The sequence below is a fragment of the Falco cherrug genome, chromosome 10 (genome assembly GCF_023634085.1).
Source record: "Falco cherrug isolate bFalChe1 chromosome 10, bFalChe1.pri, whole genome shotgun sequence".
Taxonomy (NCBI): domain Eukaryota; kingdom Metazoa; phylum Chordata; class Aves; order Falconiformes; family Falconidae; genus Falco; species Falco cherrug.
In genome coordinates this window covers 2,299,730-2,324,224 of record NC_073706.1, presented here as the reverse complement: position 1 = coordinate 2,324,224, position 24,495 = coordinate 2,299,730, and the positions used below count along the sequence as shown (strand labels likewise).

The following is a 24,495-nucleotide window of genomic DNA, read 5'->3' as shown; positions in this document are numbered from 1 at the left end:
GACTAATAAGCGATGCCATCTTAACTGCTCATTGGTGGGGAGGATTTGCTGTGTGGCCAATGGGAGACGCGCGGGGGTCCCGCCCATCCTCTCCCACTGAGGGCGACGCCGCGGCAGCGCTCGCCGCTGTCGGCCCCGCGGGGCGGCCTGGCCCTGGGCGGGTCATGGCGCGGTCCCCCGGCGGTAGAGGCGCGGCGTGGGGGCTCCGCGGGCCCTCGCAGGTGCCGCGCCGGCAGCCTGAGCGGGGCAGGTGCGGCCGCCGGGCGGTTCCCGCCCCTCTCGGTGGGGCCCGGCCTCCGCGGATCCCTGAGGCGCTGCTAGAGGCGCCGCTCCGCCGCGGTTCAAGTTAAACGCGAGCCCTCTCCCTCCCCCGCCAGGCCCGGCCGCACGCCCCAGGGTGTCGCTGCCCAGAGCAGGGGGCTAGGCCCCGGCCCCGGCGCGGGCGGAGAGCGCCCCCTGGCGGCGGCCGGCGGCGCTGCTCCCGGTGCCCGCTCCGGCTGGCGGGTCGCGGCCGCCCCGGCTCCAAGATGGCGCAGGCGATCTTCGAAGCGCTGGAAGGTAACGGGGCCGCCGCGCCGGGCCCAGCCGGGCCGCGCCGGGCTCACAGCGGGCCGCGCCTCTCCTCGCTTCCCCCGCCCCAGCTCCGCCGCCCCCCGCCCCCGCCGCCGTGCGGGACGACGGGCCGCAGCAGGGGCCGCCCTGTGAGGCCTGGCCCGGCGCGGCGCGGGGGGCTCCCGGCAGCTCGGGGGCGTCCCCCCTCTGCTCCCCCTTCCCCGGCGGCGGCGCGCACCGGCGCGGCCCCGGGGCATGCGGGCGGCGCGAGCGGCCCCGCGCGGCGGCGGGGGCGGGGCGGGACCGCAGCGGGCATCCCCCGCCGGCTGCCCGGGGCTGGCCGCGCCGGCCCCGGTTCCTTGGGGTCCCCCTGTCACCTCTCGGCCCTGTGCCATCCCCCCCGCGTGAGTCCGGGCGTCCCCGCACCGCCCATCCCAGTGCCCTGAGCCCCGGGCAGCCCCGGTTAGCCCTGTGCCCGGGGGCAACCGATCGCCTCCCTGCCCCTGTGCCCGGTGCCCCCCATCGCCTCCCTCATTGTGCCCAGTACCCCCACTGCCTCCCTGCTCGTTGCCTTGTGCTCATTGGGGCACTCCCGTCACCCTCATTTCTGTGCCCAGCAAACAAGATCACCAACCCCAGGACCCCCGCGTCACTCATGTGCCCCTTGCCCTCCCATCACTCCTCACGCCTGTGCCCGGCACGCTCGGACGGCACCGTGCAGCTGGGCACCCTCCTGCCCTGCATGCTGGGGTGCACCCCTTCCACCCCCCAGGGCTCACGCTCCCTGCCTGCCCTGGGGATGGTCCCTGAGGTGGGTGCTGGCCCCTGCATGTGTGTGTTAGCGTGTGGGGGTCCACGTTCTCTGGCACAGCCAGGGCAGTGCCCAGCTTCTCTCCACTCTGTGGGTGTGTGGGTCACGCTCGCACTCGTGAATTTTGTGTTGGGACACTGTTTTACAGGCAGATGCCATCTGAGGGGAACTGTTGGACATGCCAAGCTGTGGCAGTCTGACACTGAGCTCAGGGTCCGCCCGTTTGGAGAAAAAGCTACTTCATAAGGCATTTATTTCCTAAATTGAATTACGCATGTATTTTCCTTTATGGGGGGGGGATGCCACTGACTGGAAGGCCTTGCATCAGGATTGTCGCCCTATGCTTTGCAAATAGCACCTGTGATTGCAGCAGCAGAAAGAGGAGCAAAGAATAAATATTTCTATTCTGTTAGGTTACTTGGTGCATTTGACAGCACTCTGTATAATCAGGTTCTCTATTTCCTCTTTGCAATCAGCTCCTCATTGTATGGGTTTCCTTGCAGAATTCAGGAGAGCAAAACATTTTAGCAAATTATGAAAAGAATGTGGTGTTTTGTGGTTTTTTCTAAGCCCACCACAATTGGCAGCTTTTAGTAGTTGAGCTTGTTTGTGTTGCCTTGTTGATTCGATTACAAGTCGATGGTGACTTGGCATTCATGTGCAATGCTGAGAGCACCCGTGTTCTCAGTGGGTGCTGTGGGGCAGAGGTGCATTTTTGCCTGTTGCTAAAGCACCTGGTGATCTTATTGGCAGAAAAAAGACTCAATACGTGAAATTCAGTAGCACCTGGGTGAAATGGACATTCTTGTTTCATCTCTGAGAGAAATGTGGAAGGAAAAAAAGCACAAATCAGTACTCTTGTACTTTTATCCTGGCTTCCCCAAATCACTTTGTTTTTGTCAGGCTCTGAGGAAAGCCCGCTGCTGCCAGGAGAGAAGAGTTGGCTATTTTTTTTTAGGTTTTCATCACCGTACATGCGTGCTGGCTGTAATCAGTGCAGGATCAATCCAAAGCTTTCCCTGGGGTGCACAGATGGCAGTGAACAGCATCCGTGTAACCAAGTAACTGCCTGCTTGTCTTCATGAGTTACTAAACCTTGAATTTGGTGATTTCCCTCTGCGTTAAGTGTGGCATTGTGCATTTACCCTGTGAAACTCTAGGGACTCTGTGGGCATTTGTGCAAATTGCTGAACGAATGAAGAGCAACATATTTCTGTTGTCTTGGGTAACTTTTCTCTGGCAGAAGGCTGAATGCAACACCGACAGTGTTGCTGCATTGTTGTCGCCTGTCCTCAGATCTTGGCCTCTCCTCAGGCTTCTTCCTGCTAGTGGGACAGAGGCAATCATCTGGCTTTTTTACTTGGAAGATCTGGCTATGTGCCAGAAGGAAACCCAGTTGTCCATTGCCAGGCACATAAAGAGTGGCGTTCTTGATGCAAACTGTTGTTAATTGTCCCCATAATATACTTAATCTGAATTTTTGATCCCCCTCTTTCTTTTGTCTTCTGGTAGCTTACTTCTGCTGAAGAAGGGCTGTTCCATTTCACTGTCTGGTTTGGATGTGCCAACAAGAGCCTGTGCTGCCTTTGCAGTTGACCAGGAAGTTATTTGTACAGGAGGAGGTATATTTTAAAGCAGGGCTTTGACTGGTGTGAGAAGATCCACGCAGGAGTGCTGCAGGAGCCTTCTGCCAGTGTGGCTGTCCTGCAGGGCTGGGTGCAGCTCTCTGTGCAGGTGAAGGCTTGCAGAACTGGACCTGCAGCTTTGCTGTGCCTCCGTGTGATTTATGTGAAAGGGTTCCCATAGGTGCAGTGGTAATTTTATGGTAGCATGTGGAGTATCGTGATCTGCTGCTTTCCAGTAGCTGCTTGTGCCCTCTGCTCCCCAGCAGCTGGAGAGGGATGCTCTCCTCTTTCCCATTGACACGTGCAGTGTTTGTGACCTCTTCTTAGTGAAATGATGAAAAAGGTGTTCACAGAGTCTTAACGTTACTTGCTTCCCACTGGAGATACAGGAGAAATGAGTATTTAGGGTGTCTTTAAAATGCTGTGGATTATATGGGTACTCACCATCAGGACGGTAACATCCTGATTGTCCAGGAGAAAATTTAAAATTACAAGAGGAATGTGCAGTGGCGGTTGCTTCTGCTGCCCTTTTCCTTTATGCTGTGATGTTACTGCATTTTGCTGTCCTTGCTGGTGCTGTTTGCTGAGCGACCTCTCATCAGGAACTGACCTTACCTGAACTACTTGGAAATGATCAGACTGATAGATTTTCTTTTTATTTTGGCACATAATTCTGAGTTCAGAGCTTTACAATTTTGTTTTGCAAAGATCTTGAAGGAAAGTGAAAAGCAAAGTAAGATCCCCCCACCCTTCTTTTCTCCCTTAATTCACAAGGTTTAACATATGACTTTGGTATGCTATCTGTTTTGTTGTGACTTCCTTCTCATAAAGGAATGGTAGGAAGAGTGCTGCATAAAAATCACCTCTTCTATTTTTCTCCCATAATCAGATTGTTCTATGTGTCTTTACATCTGATTTCTAAAAGGAAAGTGTGATGGGCTTAATCTGCTGGTCGCATGCCACTGGCCAATTTGTCTCCCTACATGAGCAGTCCCCTTCTCCTGCATTTATCTGGAATATTTTAGAACATTTTAGCTGTAGCAAAAAATATTTGTGCCAAAGCAAGTGAGCCGATTCTGACAACAAATCTGGCTGGGTATGTGTGTTTTCATGGAGTCCTGAGAGAAATAAAAATCGGAGAGAGCAACTCGCAGCTCTTGCTTGAGAGGAGCCTGTAGAGGGGCACAGTCCTGGGAGTTGGGGGACCACGGGGTCCTGCTCTCCTGCATGTCCCAGAACTGGGGTGGCAGGTGGTGACAAAGTTGGTCCCCCCAGAGCATCTCTCCCAGGAACCCATACTTAATATTTCCTTCTTAAAGCTGTATCTAAATCCTCCTGTAGTTCATAGCCCTGTGTCTGATCAGATCTGGGAATGCTGGTCTTGAAAACAGGGAGGCATTTCTAACAGTGCTGCTGAGGCAGAGTTGTGCACACCCAGGGTTTTGTCTTCACCAAGCTCAGTGCTTGTCTGTGCTGCATCATGCCATGTCCCCAGGCAGATCTACCCGGGCTGCTACCCCACCTGGCCCATGACACCCCAGATAGCTACAGCTACTTCTTAGCTCTGTTTGTAATACCCACTGTTTGTAAGCATCCTTCCTCTCTCCAGAAAATGCCTGAAACCAAGCCCTCTTTCGGCTTTCCTTGCCCTTCTTCCCTTTTCTTCTTGTATCAAAGGAATGTATGGAGACAAGTGGGAGCCTCGCTTTAACGTGATAGTTAATGCTGTGGAGTAGAGGGGAATGAGGAGGTGGGAGTGGCTCTGTGGGAGAAGACAGCAGTAGCTGGCAAGCAGCTTCCCTCCATGACTCGTGAGCAAGATCCCAGTGCCTGAGGGCTCCATGTTCAGGCCGAGCTTGATTTACTATCCATGCTTGTGTCTCCTTTCAGGAATGGATAATCAGACGGTGCTGGCTGTGCAGTCCTTATTGGATGGTCAAGGAGGTGTGACGGATCCATCTGCTCAAAATGTCAACGCCTCCACTGCCATCCAGTCGATGGGTGAGTCCTGGTAGCACCAGGAGAGCGAGACAAGAGGCAGGAGGGCTGCAGACCTCTTCCTGCAGTGTGCACTCATGACTGTTGGAACAGCTGGCACAACAGCTGTACATGCTGGGTGCTGCCATGAACATTGTGAGCCCTCAGTGGGACTGGGCAGAGCAGGAGGAAGGAAGCAAGTGCCCAAGCAAGCAGAGATGCTTTTGGAGATGGTCATGACAATAGACTTGACTGTGCATTCCCAATAAAGACGTGAAGGGAGGGAGAATCTGCTCTCCCTGCCCCTAGTGCTTGTTACTGTTCACATTTTTTTTTAATGAGCTATTCCTTATCTTCTGGGGTTGTACAACTACATTGAGTATCTCATCTGTGTGAATGAATACAGGAACTGGTCATTTATGTGCACATGAACATTCAAGTGCTTGACTAGGACTCTCTGGGTGGATACTGAGTTACCTCCTGGAGGAGTTACAGTCTGTGTCCCCAGAAATGTTCTGCTTCAGGCTGTGAGTCAGGCAGGAGGTACAGCCTTGTGAGTCCAACTGGATCAAGTGCAAATGGTGTGTGCTTGTGTGGTTTGCTAACATTGCAAATTTCATCTAGGACAATGTAACGGGGTTGTCTTGTTTCTGCTTTTAATGTGAAGCAGAGGTGTGAAAGACCAGCAGTCTTGCAGGGGGGTGGCTTTCAGACACAGGCTTCCAATGACTCTGTGCCCTGATCCAAGTTACTTCTCTTCCTTTGTGCAACCTGAATAATAAAATCTGCCTCAGCCAGCATAAAGTAGGTGCTTTGGAAGAAGCTGTTTTGACTAAAAGCAGAAGGTGCTACAGGAGCAAGGCTGGGTTGGTTCACATCTTTGGGATGAGAAGACAGACAATGGGATTCAGTTTGTCACGGGGAGGTGGTGGGTTTTGTATATGGGAGCGGAGTTGAGGTGGGCTCAATCACATCAGTTAGCTTTAGGGAGAGCCTGGGACTGGGGAGAGGGACAATTTGATCCCTCCTGAATGTGATAGCTTTGAGGTGCTAAGATCCAAAAGGCATCTATTTTCCTACAGCTTTGGTTGTTAGGTGTAGCACTGGGGAATGCAGAAGAAAGCCTGGAACAGTGATCTGGTCCTCTTAATTGCAGATGATGAAGATGTTTTCCTCTGTGGGAAGTGTAAGAAGCAGTTCAACTCACTGCCTGCCTTCATGACCCACAAGAGAGAGCAGTGCCAGGGAAATGCTCCTTCCCTCTCCACAGTCTCGCTGGCCACCAACAGTGTGTATACCCCCTCCATCACATCGGTGCAGCAGGCTCCGAGCGCCGGCCGGCAGGTACTGTGCTGCAGGCAGAGGTTTTACTGCTCTGTTGCTGTGGTTCTGGGAGCTGGGGGGGCCTCTGGGTGATGCTTTTAGATCCAGTGGTGCCTCATGACTGACCTCTTTTCTGAGAGGCTCAGCTGTGGTTCTGTTGGCTTTTGACCTCATGGTTAAAGCTGCCTGGTCCTTTGCAGTGGGGTGTCCTCCAGCAAAAGTGTCCGGGTCCGGTAGCCCTTTTATGAGGACAGAAGAGGTTTCATATTGTGTCTGTGCTACAGCCAGACTTTGGTTCTACTGAAGAGCCCCAGTGTCACAGCCTGGCAGGCTGGGCATTTGCATGGGTACACACTGCACAGTGCTCAAGGTGGAGTGGCATTTTCTGTCTGCTGGGCCATAGTCTGGCTCATGGGCAGAAGAGGAGGGCAATGTCTGGCAGCTTCATCCCAGCATCCCTGCTCTCAGTTTCCTGCAAATAAGCCCACATTATGTGGTGTGATGAGCATTAAGGGGTTATCCTCTCTGGAGTAACTCTCCCTCCCAACAGACTTCTTGGGAGCAAGTCCTTTGTGTATGACATGCACTGTGCCTGCAGTCATGGTGGTTTTCAAAGTGCTTTCAAACCAGCTGTTTTTTTCAAGTTAACATAGTGCTAGTGGATGGTGCTGCCCAGGGCTGCAAACACAGGTTGTTTCCACCCAGGAAATGGGACAGCCTCCCTCCCCTCCTATAATCCGGCTCTAGTCTGAAGAGATGGGCCTGATGTTCACCCTCTGCAGCCAGAGTAGCTTCTCAGTTCTCTACCTTTCCTAGCTAGGGGAAGGGAAGCACTCAGGAAAGGCTTGAATTTGTGTGCGACCAGTTTGTCCTGCAGATCTTTAATAACCCTTGATTTGAATTGTGGCTAGTGGCCACTTTCCTGAACCTTTTTACCTCCTTTTCAGAACAGTTTTTCTGGAGCTGCCTTATTGTTAAGGGCTAGAAATTACCATGGACTCAGCAGGAAGCTGTAGATACTGTGGCTCATCTGCTGACCAGAGGCTGTGAAAGCAGAGACTCCAAGTTTCACTGAAAAGCAGCGTCACCATTTTTTGTTTACTGTTTTGTCCTGTTGCTGGTCAACAATGCATCCTTTTTTTCTTTCAGCAAATTTCTACGTACATCACAGTTCCCCCATCACCTTTGATTCAGACCCTGGTGCAGGGCAACATCTTAGTCAGCGATGAGGTGCTGATGTCAGCCATGTCTGCTTTTACATCCTTGGACCAGCCCATGCCAACAGTGCAGCCCCCAGTGCAGGTAAGGGGCATGTGTGGGCCTGGGGAGTCCCGCTGCATGGGGTTATGCTTGCACAGCAGGAGCCCTGTCAGTCAATCGGACTCCAGAGATCTGCTTTGGTGCTGAATCCTGGGCACCTTCCCAACGTGACAGCCAGGCTTGGGAAGGAGCAATGGATAGATTACAGGATAGCTCCAGCATTTGCTCTCTCCTTGCATCCTTGTTGCTGGATGGTCAAATCATTGTAATGTGGTCTCTCCAGCTTTTTGTTGAGCCCCTGTGTAATGGCTGGCTTCCAGAGCTCTTGTCTGTTTGCTCCATGGATCCCTCTTCCACCTGGGATGGTTGTTTTGGGCTCTTCCCAGAGCTAGCCAGCCTGTATACATTCTCCATGCTCTGAAAATGTTCTTTGTAACCAGAAGGATTAAAAGCTTTAAAAACAAAGTAACAAAAGCAGTGGGGCTTGAGCACTTGGGTTTTGAAGGAGGCAATATCTACTGGAATGTCATGCCAAGCCTCTGCAAGCCAGCAGTCTGGTCCAGCTGGGCAGTTGGACAGTGCTGCGTTGTGTCAAGACATCGCTGCTGTTCCTGTGGGTGTTGTTTTGAATTGGGACTGAGAACGTGTGTGAGGGCGCAGCCCCTCTAACTCATTGCTGCAGCATTTTAAAGGTCTTGTCTGTCTCTCCCTGTTCTGGTTTTAGAGCAGCTTGAGTATGCACGCTGGGGCTGGCTACCTCTCCCAGCCCCCGCCACCTCCACCTCCCCCACCACCACCCCCTCCTCAGCCTCCACCGCCTCCCCCCCCGAACATGGGGGCTCCAGGGCAGCCCAGTGCCGGCGGCAGCGGAGTGGTCGAAGTGTACAGTGCGCCTGCTCCTATGGCAGCAAACAGCGCAGTGGAGATCCAGACGCTGGGGATGCAGCCCTATCCGCCCATGGAGGTAAGGCCAGGGGCTGTCTGCAGGGGCTCTGTCCTCCTGGGCTTCTTCTCTAACAAGGCTGCTTGAGAGCTGCCTGGACTGGAAATGTGGAATTGGAGTCTGGGAAGGTGCGTTAGGTTATTTAACAATGATTATTTCCTCTGGGAGAATGTACTGAACAGAACTATGTTGGCAAGATGATGGGGATTCTCAGAACAAGAGAAACAGTTAAGAGGGATGGAGGACTTGGCTGGCACAGGCTTAGGAGATCTGAATGTCTGCTGTGGTCGAGGGATACCTGCAGGTGTTGGGAGTGAGAGGGAGGTGAGGAGAGGGGCTTACTTCCCAGAGAGGTACAGAGCCTCATGCTGCGCACTAGAGGCTCCACCGGAGAGAAGAATTCACTCTAAATATCAGAGTTTGACAGGGCAGCTTTTCCTAAAGAGGCACAGGCAGGGGTGGATTTACCAGTGGGTCAGCTGTTCACAGCCTCTATGTTAGCATTGCCATTCACAACAGAAACTACTGGGTGTAACAGGTTTGTCAGCCTTATCTTTGTAGCTGGCATCTGATCTGGAACTGCCAGTGGTCAGAAATGGTTGGGGATGTTGGATACATAGTGGTCTGTGTTAATTTACCACGGTGGGCTATAGAAACTCCCTCAAACCATATCACCCCAGACTGATGCCTCTGTCTTTTTCTCTAAGCATCCTTTTCTAATGTTGGTGCTGAGGCAAACAGCTGTGCTTTGCCACCTGGAGTTTTCTTGTGCTTCCCTTCTGCAGTCCTGCCAGGGCAGGCAGCAGGGCCTGGAGATCCCACCCTTCAGGGCTGGTGTGAACTCACAGGGTCGGTGGTGATCATTTTGGTAACCTGCTCTGGAGGGATAAGAAACTCTTCTAGGCATAAGACATAGATGAGGGATTAGGTGGCTCCTTCAGTGTTTCTTTGCTGTCCTGTTCCTGCTGTAATAACTGCTGGATGCTTTGTGATGTTCAGCAGGTTGTAGAGACACTGTGCAGGTTGTAGAGACACATTGTTGGACTGGTGAACCAGAAATGTGACCCAGTTTGGCAGGAGGCAGAAAACTCAGCCAGACCATAGCCCAGTGTGGCGAGTGTTGCTGGGGATGGAGGTTAGGGCAGAGTATAACTCTGTGCAGCAAACCTGTTTCCACTGATAAATTGCACTCTTGCAGGTACCAAGCCAGTGTGTGGAAAGTCCCGTGTACCCTTCTCCTGTGTACAGCCCTGGGAAGCAGGGATTCAAGTCTGAGAGCTCCAGCGCTCCCACACCTTTGACCAGCACAGGAGGCGGCAGTGTGGTTGGTTTTGATTCCACCTCTGCTCCCAAAAGCCGGCGCTGCAAAAATGAGAGCGGGCTGCAGGAAGGTAAATGCCCTTATAGCATTTGCCCTGTACTACCTGTAGGCCAGCACGCTTATTGTGTGGTGGACTGTTGAGCCACAGGCTCTCCAGGCCCTGTGGGGTGGCACTGGCTGCGCATGCAGCTCTAGAGGAGGAGCACAGTGTCCTACATGAAGCTATCAAGAGCAGGTGAAAGTGTGGACATACTTCTTGTCTGTCACCTCTGAGTGCACATGAAAGGCTTGTCACTGTGCTGCTGTGTGGGCCAGCTTGTGCTAAGTCTCTGCAGCTACATGCTTATTGGATCACACCTGAAATGGGGACATTTTGCAGAGTAAGGTGTTAGAGCTTGGTCCATTTTAACCCAAGGAAGACTGCCCAGTCGCCAGGCCGGTGTGCTAGTTACGGCCTCGCCCTGAAGACTCTTCCCAGGGGTTCAGCAGACCTGTCCCTGCTGTGTGTTTCAATGTCTGTGAAGAAAGCACGCCTGTCCCCAGGTCAGGCAGGACAGGGGCATGCCCCATTACAGGATGGAGGAGCATCAGATCCTCCGCTGGCCAAGCCTGCCCATTGCTGGTGTGGTGCAAGCACACCTACCTGAGTGAGAGGGAAGGTCCCAGACGTGGTGTGGAGGAAAGCCACGTGGCCTTCCTCCCCAGGAAGGTTGGGCCTCTGGAGTTACGACCATACGGATGCTAGGGTTTAACCGTATTTGCAGAGGTGTGAATGATCATGCAGGCTGCAGCTCTCAGTTCAGAATTTCCTAGAGCAGCCCACAGTTCTGCTGTTCTCCATTGGTTTATACCCCATCATAGTAGACAGAAGATGTGACTGACTGATCTTCTGGATGGGAGAAATATGCATGTGCTGTGGCTGATGTCTGACCTTGGTGAGTTCATAGGAGAGAGCCAGAACTGGGGCCCTTCCTTTCACTAATCCTGTGTCTTTTCCCAATGCCCAACATGCCTTTAAAGTAGGTGCTTTGTAGCACAGCTGCAAGGGATCCTGGAGTGGTTAATGCCTCAAGGGGATGCCCTGCTTCCTCCACTACTACCCTCCTCGCACTTGTAGAGTTGGCTCAGGCTACATTAAATATACGCTTGTGCCCATAACCTCTCCCCACTCTGGCCAGGCAGATCTTATCCTTTCATAAGCCCTTTATTTTTGATCCTGAATAGACATGCCTTGGGGTGAGGGCCCTGTGGTGCAGGGGGGACAGAGCTGTGCTGTGTGATCTCATTCCTGTGTGTGCTTTTGCTCTTTCAGGCAAACCCAAGTCCCCCAAGCTGAAATGTACTTACTGTGACAAGGCCTTTACCAAGAACTTTGACCTGCAGCAGCACATCAGAAGGTAATGGTGCTGCTAACCCAGACACAGCAGAGTGGGTAGGGTGGAGGTGGGCACAGCTCTGCTGAGGGAGTCTGCGCAGCCCAGCAGACCTTGCGTTTGTCACATCCCAGAATCTGTGCTGCACTGGGAGGTGATCTTTCATCCCACTCACTGCAGGACACCTTCTCCCCAGGGGCTGGGGTGAAGGCTGCATCATGGATGTAATCTTCTTGCTGATTATGGCTTGGGACTATAGACTTGTTTTCCTTGCTGATGAGACTTTGAAAGCCAAACCTGTTGTCACCTTATCGCTGGAGCAGCAGCATCTCCACTGCTTGCCTCTGTCCTTTCCTCTACTCTCCCTCCCTACTAAGCTGGAGCCTTCGTGTTTTCTGGTGCTAGCAAACTGTCAGCCAAGCTCAGTGTCTATGTAGGGAGCTCATATAAGAGAGCTTTTCTCCGTCAGGAGGCAGTTGAAATCTTCAGTGTTCCCCCCAACAGAATCTTCTGGACTCAGATGAGTAGGAACAAGTGGTGTTTGCCCCCCTTCACAGTCTGGACTGTTCATGTGATGTACTTCATGTGTTAGAGAGTCTGCTCTTTGGAAGCAGAAGGGCAGAGTAGAAAGACCTTTCTGCTGTGGACAGGAGAGAGCAAATTCAGGGAGATCCAGGGGCTGCAAGCTAGAATAGGCATGTGTGCAGGGTAGGGTGGGGTGATAGGGAATAAAAGGGTTTTACCCCTGAGAAAGTGATGGGGTCCCCAATGTCCCTGCAGAGACCCTGACAACGAATGCCCTGATGTTGCTGCAGAGCTCTTTTTCTGTCCCACTGCTTCCTTTGATCCCTTGTCATCCCGAGACCACGAGTGTTTTGTCTGTGTGCCAGGCTTGTTTCTCCAGGCCTCTCGCAATCAACTTACTCAGGTTAATGAGGTCTCAGAGCCCGTGTTTGGCTGGTCCAGGTGCTGATCTGCCAAGCAGAGTGCCTAGCGCAGCCCTGCAGCAGCCACCCCACCGTGGTCCATGCCTGGGGGCTGTCTCCTCTCTGCTGGCTGCTGATATGGTGCTCTCTGCCTTCAGTCACACAGGCGAGAAGCCCTTCCAGTGCATCGTGTGTGGCCGAGCCTTTGCCCAGAAGTCCAATGTGAAGAAGCACATGCAAACCCATAAAGTGTGGCCTCCAGGGCTGGGGTGCACTATCTCCCGCAACTCCATCACAGTGCAGGTCATGGCCTTGAATCCCAACCAGCCAGAGGACGAAGAGAACACAGGTTTGCTGCCTGGGGATAGCCTGTGCATGGGGCAGAGCAGTGATGTGGGGAGTCTGCACATCCCTGCATCTCCACACAGGGAGGGAGGGGAGACAGGAGCTGTGTGCACTGTTTGCATTCCTGCAGCACACACCAGAGAAACGAGTCACATTTGCTGGACTCCAGCTGGCAGCTGCATCCTTTCGTACCTCCAGCTACGGTGGGATTCAGGTGCTGCTGGAGACAGCGACTCCAGAGTCTGTGCAAGTATGCACGTGCAGACAAGGTGAGGTGTCTTCCCCCTTCTCACTCCCTGGCAGGTGCAGCTTTGGCAGTACATGAGCCACACTTGACAGCTCTGGTCTAGTGGCCAGACAAGCCAGTGGTTTAGCACAGCGCAGTGCTCTCACTTGTTTGCAATGTGCAAGTCATGCCTGGGCTGGGTCTGGTCCCAGCAACCAACTGAAAATACTTGAGGCAGAGAAGAGCTCCTTGCTGGCAGATGGTGACTGGTCACCAGTTTTTCTGCTGGTGACCTCAGTCCTAGTAGGAGGGGAGAGAATGCAGTGACAATGTCATGTCTAGGACAAGGGCCTGCTGGAGCTGCTCTCTGCAGACTTCATGGACTGTGAGCTACTGGCTGGATCTTGCCTCTTGTCTCCTGCCAGAGGTGGGAGTAAATATGGCTCTGGTTCACAGACGGCCTGTTCTGCTGACTGCTCCACAGAGCACAGTTACACCCCTGGAAAAAGAAAATGGGTTAAGGAGAGGAAGATGGAGTAGTCAGATCCCTTAATAATCTCTAGAAAAAATTAAAACTATGCTGTTAGGGAGTAAGATTTGTCTGATCAAAAGAATCTGTCTTTGAAAGGAAGCAAGAGCCTGGACCCATAGCCAGGCCTGGTATGTCTCGGCACCGTGGTGCTGGCAGAGCAGCTTTCAGAGCTGTCTCATGGCAGGCTGTGACTTTCTCTCTCCCATTCTCCAGGTTTGACTCAGGCCTCAGGGAACCCTGTACCACCGCCCCAAGACATGAGCCCCTTGGACGAGAGCGAGGCAAACAAACTGGAAGCCAAGCAGGTTGTCTTGATCGATAGCTCTTACCAGTGCCAGTTCTGCCCCAGCAAATTCAACACCTATTTCCAGCTGAAATCACACATGACACAGCACAAGAATGAGCAGGTAGGGACAGAGGGTGCCCTGTGTTGGTGGTGAGATTGGGGTGGGCTTCATATAGTGCGCCAGCTTCCAGGGTCTGTCCTGAGCCTCTTGCTCTGTAAAGCTGCCAGTGCTTCCCATGCAGCTTAGCTCTCTGCACATTTGGGTTGCAGGTGTGTGGTCTTGGTGGCTTTGAAAAGCTCCACTGCCTCCACCCTGCTGATTGAGAAGTCAGCCAAGCAGGTTTGGATGGCTAAAGAAGCAGCAAAGAAGCACGGTCCGAAGTATTTGATGTAGGTGGCAGCTCTCAGGTTGTGGGACAGTCACTGCTGGGGTGTTGTGGTCTCAACCACACAAGTGGTTTCAGGTGCTCACACCAACACACCGTTCTCCCACCTTGCTTTCATAGGGGAGTGCCCTGATGGTCTGTGTTTGCAGAACATTCAGCTCCCAGCAGGTTCTGCCATTCACCTGGAACCGTCAGCCACATTTTGATGCTGAGCTGCTCTGCACTTTTCTTTAAAGACCCTTCCTCTGAGGAAGACAGCAGAGGAAGGGGATGTTTTACCACCATGTTGTGTCCTGCTGCAGTGCAGGGCAGGGTTTCATTGCTGTGTGCTGACTGAGTGTGGGTGTGGTGGGATACTCTGGAAACCACGGTGCTGCTTTGCTCATAACATCAGCTCAGCTGCTTTCCAGCACAGTGGGTCAAGGGGCAGTGGTCCCTTTCTGTAAATGACTCAGTGGTTATGATTTCCAAAAAGGAAGGCCACTCTCTTGGCAGAGGATTTTCCCCGTTTGTTTCCATGGTGTGCCACTCCAGTTGCTCTCCCTTCTCCCAGGTGTACAAATGTGTGGTGAAAACCTGTGCTCAGACCTTCCAGAAGCTGGAGTCCTTCCTTGAGCACATCAAGAACCACCAGGAGGAGCTGAGTTATCGCTGCCACCTCTGCAGCAAGGACTTCCCCTCCCTGTACGAGCTGGGCGTCCACCAGTACTCCCACAGCCTGCTGCCCCAGCACAGCCCCAAGAAGGATGTGGCCGTGTACAAGTACAGTAGCAATCAGTGCTCACAAGGCTTGTAGGAGTGAGTGGGTGCAGAGTGTTTGGCTGAGAGCGGTGCAGACATTAGAGGGAAAAGGGGGCTGCATGTTTGGTGCCTGTGGTTCTTTTGGGCACCCAGGTGGCAAATGTGGGGCCCCTCCACCAGGCTGCTAGGGCCAAGCACTTTGAATGCAAGGAACCTTTTGGAAGGACAGTGAAAGGCTGAGATCAGTTACGTGGGAAGATCTCACTGCAAGTCCTCTTATCACCAGTAAAGAGTGAGGTGGGCACAGCTGAACATGCACAGAGCTCAGTCAGAGACCCAGGGAAGCCCCTTCCCAGCCTGTTTTCTGTGATTAAACAACTGCAGCAAAGGGAGTGTGGGCTGTGAAGCTGTACCCAGAAAAAATCTCATATCCTTTTGCTGCAAAAGGGTCTATTACCTGGGAAAGCCTTTCTACTAGTGCAGAGAGAAGGGGTGAGGAGTTCCACGAAGAGCTCTCTGGAGCTTTTGAAATGCCTGTAGAGATATACATGAAGAGCAGGAAGCCCAGAAGATACTGAAGTCACCTAGGAGCTTCATGGAATAAATTGCTGCTTCTTACACAGACCATGATTTCTAGTTATTTTTGCACTGTGGAGCTTCATCCTGCAGCTTGCTAGCGGCGATCTTTGAGATCAGGGCCCTGCTTATGTTTGAGGAGGTTTTAGTCTGATCTAAGGAGAAATAGTTTCACAGCAGATACAGCGTGAGTGCCTCTGTATTTATTGTCGGTGATGCATGCCCCCATTGCCCATTGTCAGCAGTCAGCTTTGGCAGAGGTCTCTGGCAGAAATATGGATATGTGAGAACAGTTGAGATAGGTGGAGAGGGCTCAGGTGGTTTCGGAGAGGTGGCGCTGTAAGCCAGTGTTGTTAGATACCAGAGACCCCACATGGAAGCGTGTTGCTTTGTGGCTGTCCTGGCCATGGGTAACCGTGCTGTCATGCTGTGACCCCACTCTCAGCTCCTTCATTGGGAGCTGCTGTATTTGTGTATTGAGGATGGAAAGTGTTTTAAATAATGTGAAATCATTACTTAGGGCTTTCCTCCATGAGGAAGCAGTGTGGAAGTATGTGCTCAGGTCTGAGTGCTCCCATGGGAGTCTGCGTGGAAGAGCACTAGCAGTTTAAAGGCTTCTTCACCCAATTTTCTAGCATCTTCCCCTTGTGAAGAAGGATGCTGAACGTGAGTGTGATTTGGCTATGTGGGTTGCCGAGGTTTCAGGGCACCTGGGTGGTTTTGTTATTGTCTGTATCAAGCTGACCCTGTCAGAAATCACCCTGGAAGGTGGCTGGTGAATGGGCTGGGCAGTCCTGGCTGGGGTCTGCTTGCAGCATGGGGTTTGCTGGTGGTAGCCTTGATCACAGGCTCTGTCCTTTCTCTCTACATTCAGATGTGTGAAGTGTGTAAATAAGTACTCCACCCCGGAAGCCCTGGAGCACCATCTGCAGACAGCAACGCACAACTTTCCCTGCCCTCACTGCCAGAAGGTGGGTGGGTGACCACTGCCTGAGCCGGTCCTGGACTCATAGCTAGGGCTCTGAGGGGGACAGGAACCCTTCAGCTCCCTTTCCTCTCCCTTCCTACCTCAGTACAGACTGGCAGGCTCATGAGATACTTTTCAGAGATTGCATCCCTGGCCTCCAGCTCTCTGGCCTCTCATGCAGAGTATGTTCCTCCCTGCAGTGCTGGCTTTTCTCCTGGACCTATTTGCTGAGCAGAATTTGTCAGGGGAGGTCCCTTATTCCCATGACAGCACAGGACTGCACACCAGGCTGCTGTCCTTATTTCTTAAAGCAAGTATACCAGGAGGAGTGAGGCTGGTTTTGGGAAGTCTTAAGAGTGCCTTTGACTGCTACCTCTGGCTGGAAGGGTTGGGCATGGAAAGCCCTGGGCCCTACAGAAGCTTGTACACCTCCATTGCTGTCCTTATCTCCTGTTGCAACAGAAGTCTCTAGGTTCCCCCTCATTCCTCTCTTTTGGATGAGTGCTTTGTGTCCTTGGCAAAGAGAAACCTGTCTTGAGTGATGTGACTAGGACTGGAACAATGCCTGGGTAGGTTTTGGCTGGAAATACTCTCTTCAGCACAGCCCCTGAGGGGGTTTGAGGGGCAGAATTTTGTGGGATTTAATTCTAATAAATTATTTTTTAAAATCCAGACTAAAATTTGGACCCTTGCTCCTCTGTTTATAGCAAAGGAAATGAAAATCCTGCAATGAGGGCAGGGACAATCTCAAAGGAGTGACCACTCTATACTGAGGTAGCTCAGGAAGGGGAAATGCGCTCTTGCCATGGTTAGTAACCCATCTTTCTTACCTGTCTTCTCTCCACTTCCCCCACCAGCTGACAGATGCCCTTCTGAGCCTGTGTGGGACTTTCAGCCTGCAGCATAGCAATTTGAAAGCCCATTATCCACACCGATATTTTTTACTTTTGTTTGTATTCTTACTAATACTGCTGTTTTCTGGAGAAACGAGAGCACAGCCCTGGGTACCAGAACTCTTGGCTCTCCTGTGCCCCCCTCAGATGTGTGCTTGCAGCATGCTCATTAGAAATTCACTTAGCCTGGGTATTTCCAGAATCCCCATTAGCCAAAGGAACCACTCACACATTACTGGGAAGTAGAAACTGAAGTTAACACTGTGGGAAGGTATAACTACGCGGGGTCCTTGCCCAGTCCATCCTATCCTGCTGCTGGCTTTGATGGGAGATGGGGCATCCATCTGGGGTGCTGGTCCACAGCGGTATGGTGTTACAAAATTTAGCAGCCAGGTTTCAGCTTACGCATTTCTTAAGGATAAGAAGCTTACGTTGTGCGTTTGTTGTATTTTTTTAAAGCTCTATCTGTATTTTCCTTATACAAACCTGAAGGTTTTCTCAGTGTGTCCTGTCTGAGAAAGCAGTCACCATGAGCTGCTTAGGCTTTCTGCACAGGCTACACCTCCCATGCCCATGCAGGCTCAATGATGTCCCTTGTGTGCTGCCAGCTCTTAGCCTTGTTTTTGTGTATTAACAGGTGTTCCCCTGTGAGAGGTACCTGCGCCGCCACATCCCCACACACGGTGGGGGCAGCAAGTTCAAGTGCCAGATCTGCAAGAAGTTCTTTCGCCGGGAGCACTACCTCAAGCTGCACGCCCACATCCACTCGGGTATGGGCTCCCACGGCACTGCAGTGCTCATTATATCTCTGTACCGTAGTCCGTGCTGCCCCCTCTCATACCCTGGCTATTTTCCTGACAACCAGAGTAACACAGCTGACTGTACAAGTCATTTGTAGTAACATGTGTTTGGGGTACGGTACTGGTTCAGCCTCATGCCCAGTACTGCACCAGTTAGAAGTGGGGCACAGAGGTGGCTACCCTACTGCCTGTGGTTGCAGAAGCTAAGGAAGCCGGCCCTGGAGAGCAGGAGCAGGGCACAGTGTGGATTGTATCCATCCATTTACTCATCAGGCAGGGTAGGGAAGCTTGGGGAAGTTTATAGAGAGGCAAAGCGGTACACCTGCTGTAGTGAATCCTGTACGTGACTGGACTTTCCCTGACTCTCGGTTTCTTCTTTTTTTCCAGGTGAAAAGCCCTTTAAGTGCTCAGTGTGTGATGCAGCTTTCAATCGGAAAGACAAACTCAAGCGACATATGCTGATCCATGAGCCTTTTAAGAAATATAAATGTCCCTTCTCGTACGTAGTGCGTCTCTGGCATGGCAGCATGTCTTAATGGGATTGGGATGGGGTTTAGGATGGAAGGAACATCTCCTGCGGGTACCCTAGGGTACATGTGTGGCATCTACCAATCTACTGCTTCTTGGGGAGGTAGGAATGCTGTGTGCTGTTGAACTGGGAACCCAGAAGTCCCAGTCCTTTGTTATTGACGTCCTGTGTGGCCACGTAATTTCATGTCAGTTCATCAAGCCCTGTAAAATAATGCCTGCCTTCATGGGAGGCTTGGAGGGTTGCATCTGGGAAGCACCGGGGAAGAGAAGGAATATTATTTGACCACAAAGCGTAAGGTTGCCTGAATGATGGGCTCTCCCTGACTGCCATGTCTCAAAAAGCACGTGGCAATGTAGAAGCTAATGTATGAGCCAGAGAAATGCAGCTTTAGAAGGTGCATCCCCAAATCCATGGCACAGCCTTGGGCCTTCTGAGATAGCCAAGACTGACTGGCTTCTCTCTGCTCCAACCACCTTGTAGCTCCTTCCAAAATACTTCTGTCTCCAGCTGGGATCTTGAACCTGTGGCTTTTAGGAGCATTCATAGTGAGACACAGACCATGTGTCATCTAGCAGAAGCCACATGTCCCTGTAGCAGCCTGTTTATTCCTTGCCCCTCTCCAAAAGGGCTGAAATAGTGGAGCTCCTACTGAGACTGCACCGAGGGACTCATCCGGGTGCTGCTAAGGTGAAGGGTTGCGGATCTCCTTATGGTCCAGGTTCTGTTTATACTTTGATCCTCAGTTGATTCATGCTGCTCACCAGCATTTGTTATTGTTACAGAAGCCACACGGGCTGCAATAAAGAGTTCAACAGGCCTGACAAGCTGAAGGCTCACATACTGTCCCATTCGGGTAAGTGCAGCTCTGCCCATGCTGCCAGTGGTTGGGAATGAAGTGGCTGGGATTCACTGCAGTGCTGTGGGAGCACATTACAGAAGGGGTAAACCTGAGAAATAAGAGAGAACAAATTGTGACAGTGCTTCTGCTTTATACCCTCAGAAGCATAGGAGGTTCTCTATGGTATCCCTCCACCCATCGCTCAGCTAACACAGCTACAGTGTGGTTTCTTGTGGGAGAATTTTCCACTGTGTGTGGTACAGTGTTTCCCAGATATAGGCCTAAATTCTTAATATAATTTATTAGGTTTAGATTTTTTTCTTTGTTGCTGCAGGCCTGTTTAACTGAGCTTGCATTTAGAGCTGTGTCTAAGCTTTGGGCTGTTTTCTAAGGCAGTATAAATCTGAAGGCAGGGCCTGCTGGCAAGACTTAGAAGCAGAGCTGGGTTACTCAGAATGTTTACTATCAAATGAATATCCAGACTGCTCTGTCCGTTGCTCCCCAATATAATTTCACATTCGAAAGGAGATCTCTTGGGATTTGATTCCCTTCTCTCTGTGTTCCAAAAATAATGCTCCCACTCCTAATAAAGATAATTTATTCCTATGGCCTAGGGAATGTTCAGACTTTTGTCTTTTGGGGTGAAACTGCAAGTCTTGTGCCTGTCATGTCCAAAGCCCTGCAGAGTGTGATCAGATGGGCCTGGGCTGACAGTGCTGTGGATGGTTTGTTTCAGACTGCACATTCCCATACTTGGGAGGAAAAAATAAAAAGTGAAAATGTCTTTACTTTACCAAATACACTTGAAAAAAAAACCCCAACGTTTTGCATTTTCATCACAAGAACCTGACATTTTTTTCTCGTGATATTCTAATTGTGTTATTTGAGGCAAGAGTTATTGTTTTAGCCCTTTATAAACACAGACATTCAAGTTGTAGGCACTCACGCTTTTCTGACTGCAGATTTGCCTGGCACAATGTCTCCTCCCTTGTATCAGGGAACATCTCCTTGGAAGAGGAGGTGAAGTTGTCATGTGCTCCCTTGGTGCGGTGCAGATTTTCTTGAAGATCTGCATTGGGATGCAGGGTCTCTTAGCGGAGCTCTCTCTCCTCCTATGCTCTCTGCAGGGATGAAGATCCACAAGTGCCAGTACTGTAACAAGTCCTTCAGCCGACGAGCCCACATGATAGAGCATCAGCGCTCGCACACCGGTAACTACAAATACCGCTGCCCCACCTGTAGCAAAGGTTTCACGCGCCACAAGTACATGAAGGACCACAAGTGCCGGCTGGGCTCACCCAAGGACAAAGACCTGCAGCTCAGGAAGCCCCAGAAGAAGCGGGTGGCACGGGGGCGCAAGGCTGGCCTTTCCCTCCCCAACCAGCTGGGTCTGGCAGAGCTGAAGGACAGTGCTGCTGGGGAAAGCCCCCCTGAAGGTGGCCCTAACAAAGAACCGTTCCAGGAGTCGGATGCAGTCCTGTCCATTGTGGTTGGTGGGTCAGGAGCTGCTGACTCAGACCTCGTCGTTCCTGGCCAGCCCAACAGCCTCACATCCAATTTGGCCCTGGCAGAACTGCAGACTGCCTCAGATGGCCCCTGCACCATGCTGGCTGTCCCTGTTTACATCCAAACGACAGAGTGATAACGTTAGAGCCACTGTGTGGCTGAGGGCTGCTGCTGGGGCTGTCAGACTCAGTGCTGAAATGTATCCCATTGGAAAAGACCAAAGGTCTTGCGGGGAGGTAGATGGATATGGGAGAGAATGCCTTCCATCTCCACTTGTTCTTCCCATCCTTGGGCAGAGGCCTGCTTGGAAGCCACCGATGGCTACAAGGCACTGAAGAGAATGGCTCCGTTATTTCTTGTCCCTCTGCATCACTGGTCAGCCTAGGGCAAGAAAGACTAAGATCCCTGAATCAGGGTAAGAAGAAGGAGCATGCAAACTTGCAACAAACAGCTGCTGAAATCAGGTGGCTTTGCAAATCACAGCCTGTCCCATCTGTGGTTTTTCTGGCCTAAAAGCTGTATTGCCCAGTATTTGGGTGGCCTTTCCGAGAGCAAACAATTGATCCTTCCTAGTGGAAGCAAGTTCATCCTGAGATCCTTTGGGAACACTGTTCAGAAATACCCTGATAGACTTATCTCTGGTATCTTTCTCTTCTCTGTCTCTATCAGTAGAAAGATCACCTTGTCTGTACTACATGTGTTATAAACACCATGGACCTCATTTGCTGTGAGGAGTCAGTGGGTGGGAGCATGTGTGTGTGTTGGCTGTTCTCTGGTTGGTATTCTCTCCACAGTGTTTGTTCTTTTCATGGTTTTTCTCCATATCCAAGGATCTCCAAGTGCCTTAGACATCAACGAGTCAATCCTTGTGACAGTTAAATGTGACACCTTTTGTGTACAGCAGGGGAGACTAAGGCCTGGCTGAAGTGATATGTCCCCCAGGTCACACAGGAAACTTGTGATGCATCTGCAAGCCAGTTTTCTAGTATCAGCTTTGGAGTAGGAGCTGCAGGGTACTTCTGTGTACTTCTCTGTCAGCTGCTTCCCAGCCTGTGCATTCCTTTAGCTCAGTTCTGTGGGCCAGTTGTTAGTAGTTTCAGTGGGTCACTGGCAGGTGGGGAATTGGTGGGGTTAGGTGACTGGGACAATTTCTGTTGTCCACTTGGCTTCTCCTCTCTGATTTCCTAAGTAGAGTCCCAAAGCCAGCATGGGAACACCAAACCCAGGAACTGAAAATTCCCATTGTGCAGTGTTGGTAAAGGAGCTGCTCGAGCAGGTCTGGAGCCCAGCGCAGGTAGAAGAGCAGGCAAGCGTGCTGTTCCCTTCCCCACTGCCCTGCCAGGCTTCGTCTTCCTTCCTGTACTGTGCCCAGCCTCTGGTTTTATGCTGCCACAGGGTGCCCTGGCCATTGGGAAAGGGAACTTGACTCAGACCTAAACAATGTCACTGCTGCCTCCAGCTCCTCCTGAGACATGCTGTCCCCTTGTGCTACTCTCCCGTACTTTCTTCCTGTTCCATGTGTAGGTGAGCCGAGCTGAGCTTTCCCTGGTAAATTTGTGTGATGAGCTGCTAAGTTGTGTGTAGATGCAAAATGCCTGTTTTCTCTGGAGGTGGTCCAGAGCAGAGGTGGGTTCAGTCAGTCCTGGGTACCAAAATTCTGGCTGCGGAGTCCCCTGCCTTGCTGTCTGGGAAGTGGTGGGTGTTCTGGCCACTGGAGCAGTCAGCGCAGCGTTACTGATCTGACCGGCCTGAGGCTGATGCCTGCCTGCAGCCTGCCTGAACTCCAGCCCATTGCTTGACTTTGTGGTGTTCTTCCTGGCTCCTTGCTCAAATCTTAAAAATCTTAAAACCTTAAAAATAGTAGCTTGCAGAGACAGCGTGCTTGTGCCATATGCGTTGTGGTGTCTCCTCCTAGTGGCATGTGCTCCTAGACGGCACCTGATTTAACAATGGATTACCCTGTCACCCCTGGAGGACTCTCATATGGTTCCTGTCAGGATGGGTGCCACCACCAGTTCGCTTTGCTTACTCACTTCCCTAACCCACTTTTTGCCCTTTTCCTTTTTTTGTGATGCTTCTGTACCTCCTGCTGTTGGCAGGTGTTAGGAAATGGAGTACAGGGCTTACAAGGGGAGGCTGGGAGAAGGGGTGTTGTTTGGGCTTTAGAAAAGGTTAAGGAGAGGTCTTGCTGCTGCCTACAGCTGCCTAACAGGAGGAGTGGAGAAGGTGAAGCCAGGCTCTTCAGAGGTGCACAGGGATGGGATGACAGGCAACAGGAACGTGCTGGAACGTGGCAACTTCTGACTCCATACAAAGAAAATTCTGCCAAGAGGGTAATCAAAGTAATGAGGCTGCAGAGAGGCCCTAAATCAGTACTGAATTTGACAGAGCACCCTGCTCTGAGTGGATGAGCTTGAGAGGAGGTGGCTGGGCTGGAGACGTCCAGATGGCCCTTCCTACCTATGTGCTTCTGTGAAACGTCTTGTCTGGTTTGAAGGGCAGAGTTTATTTGCCCACAATGTTTATTTTAAATACTTAGCTCTCACAGGAGGGGAACGGTATCGGGAAGTAGTTTGCTAAACATACTTTTCCTGTTTTCCTCCCCTCCATACCCCACTGTACAGCGTCATTATGTGGTCTCTGGTGCCTGCTGCGGTGCTGCAGTCAGGTCTGTTTTGAGACAACGATGTGTGGGTGCAGCTCTGCAGCTCAGAGGCACTGTCTGCAGGCCTGGCCTTTCCTTCCTGTCCCCAGTTTCCACCAGCTCTATGCACAGGCCAGTCAGTCTAAGCGAGATGTTGGAAGCTGGTTTCCGCTGGCTAATGCTGAGTGTAATTCAAGGAGTGGAAGCAGAGCCGCAAAACAGCCTTGTATGTGACTGTGGGGCGCGAGGGATGAAAGATGCCACCCTGTTTGCTTGATAGCCGTTTGCGTGCATGGTAGTGTTGAGCTGGAACAAGTTTCATCATGAGCATAATGATTGTTGTTTCAAAGTAAACCTCAGAGCAACTGTGTGTAAGATAGTGTAAGAGAGGTCCCTGATCAGAAGCAAAGCTGGGCTGGGTGGTTGTGTGGCTCTTGCCTTTGGAGACTCTGTGGATGTGAGTCCTATGCATGTCTGACAGATATTGCAGCCCCAGGGGCACTGGCAGAGTAAAGGGATGGGTGACTGCCTGCAAGCGTGGTGGCCCCTGACCCCTGCTTCCCAGCTGGGCTGGCTGCACAGGAGCAACAGCAGGTCCTGGCAGCCCCTGCAGAGCCGGGTGGGTGCTCCTGGTGCCTCGCTGCCCTTTGTGTGGAAAGGAAAAATAATACGGTTATTTAAAACAAACACCCTCTCCACTGTAGCCATACTGCCTGCAGATTAAAGCTTGTCATAGAGATAAATACTGTGGAAAAGAGAATTCAGTTAGAAAGCTAAATGCTGTCACTGAGACAGTGTGAGTTACATGCAGATCTCAGTACAGATTCCCAGTGTTGTCAGCTGGGAAGCTTTCCTGCCCTGGGGGCGAGTAGTTTCTGTAAGCCTCAGTGGATTTTTCTTCTGTATTTTGCCTTTGTTACGTTATCTGCTGCTACGACATTAGCAAGGTACAATGCGGCAGGATCCATTACACAGCTTCGTTGCCTAACTCCCACCTGGTACCTAAGGAGGCTGTCTTTGTATTACCAGTGCAGTGTGCTTTCCCACTTGCTGAGGGCATGAAAAAGCTCTCTTGCTCAATAAGCAGTTGTTTGGCTCATTTTTCCTCTTGG

General features: G+C 51.7%; 1 protein-coding gene across 1 annotated transcript; it reads left to right on the top strand.

Annotated features, from left to right (window-relative positions):
• Positions 1 to 86: 86 nt before the first annotated feature.
• ZNF341 (zinc finger protein 341) lies at positions 87 to 21,460 on the top strand. The gene is made up of 15 exons (XM_055722953.1): positions 87 to 558; positions 4,879 to 4,989; positions 6,122 to 6,309; positions 7,438 to 7,590; positions 8,273 to 8,512; positions 9,690 to 9,882; positions 11,125 to 11,209; positions 12,270 to 12,460; positions 13,428 to 13,621; positions 14,440 to 14,648; positions 16,078 to 16,174; positions 17,701 to 17,833; positions 18,251 to 18,362; positions 19,178 to 19,248; positions 20,361 to 21,460. Exons 1-15 carry the CDS (start codon positions 528 to 530, stop codon positions 20,873 to 20,875), a joined length of 2,523 nt encoding a protein of 840 aa, XP_055578928.1. The 5' UTR covers positions 87 to 527; the 3' UTR covers positions 20,876 to 21,460.
• The last annotated feature ends 3,035 nt before the right edge of the window (positions 21,461 to 24,495 follow it).

Bases quoted from the DNA above. Each gene is read 5' to 3' on its own strand.
- ZNF341 (XM_055722953.1), top strand. From the start codon at position 528: ATGGCGCAGGCGATCTTCGAAGCGCTGGAAG. The intron at 11,210-12,269 runs GTAATGGTGCTG...CTCTGCCTTCAG, and splicing joins CTGCAGCAGCACATCAGAAG to TCACACAGGCGAGAAGCCCT. The intron at 13,622-14,439 runs GTAGGGACAGAG...CCCTTCTCCCAG, and splicing joins CACAGCACAAGAATGAGCAG to GTGTACAAATGTGTGGTGAA.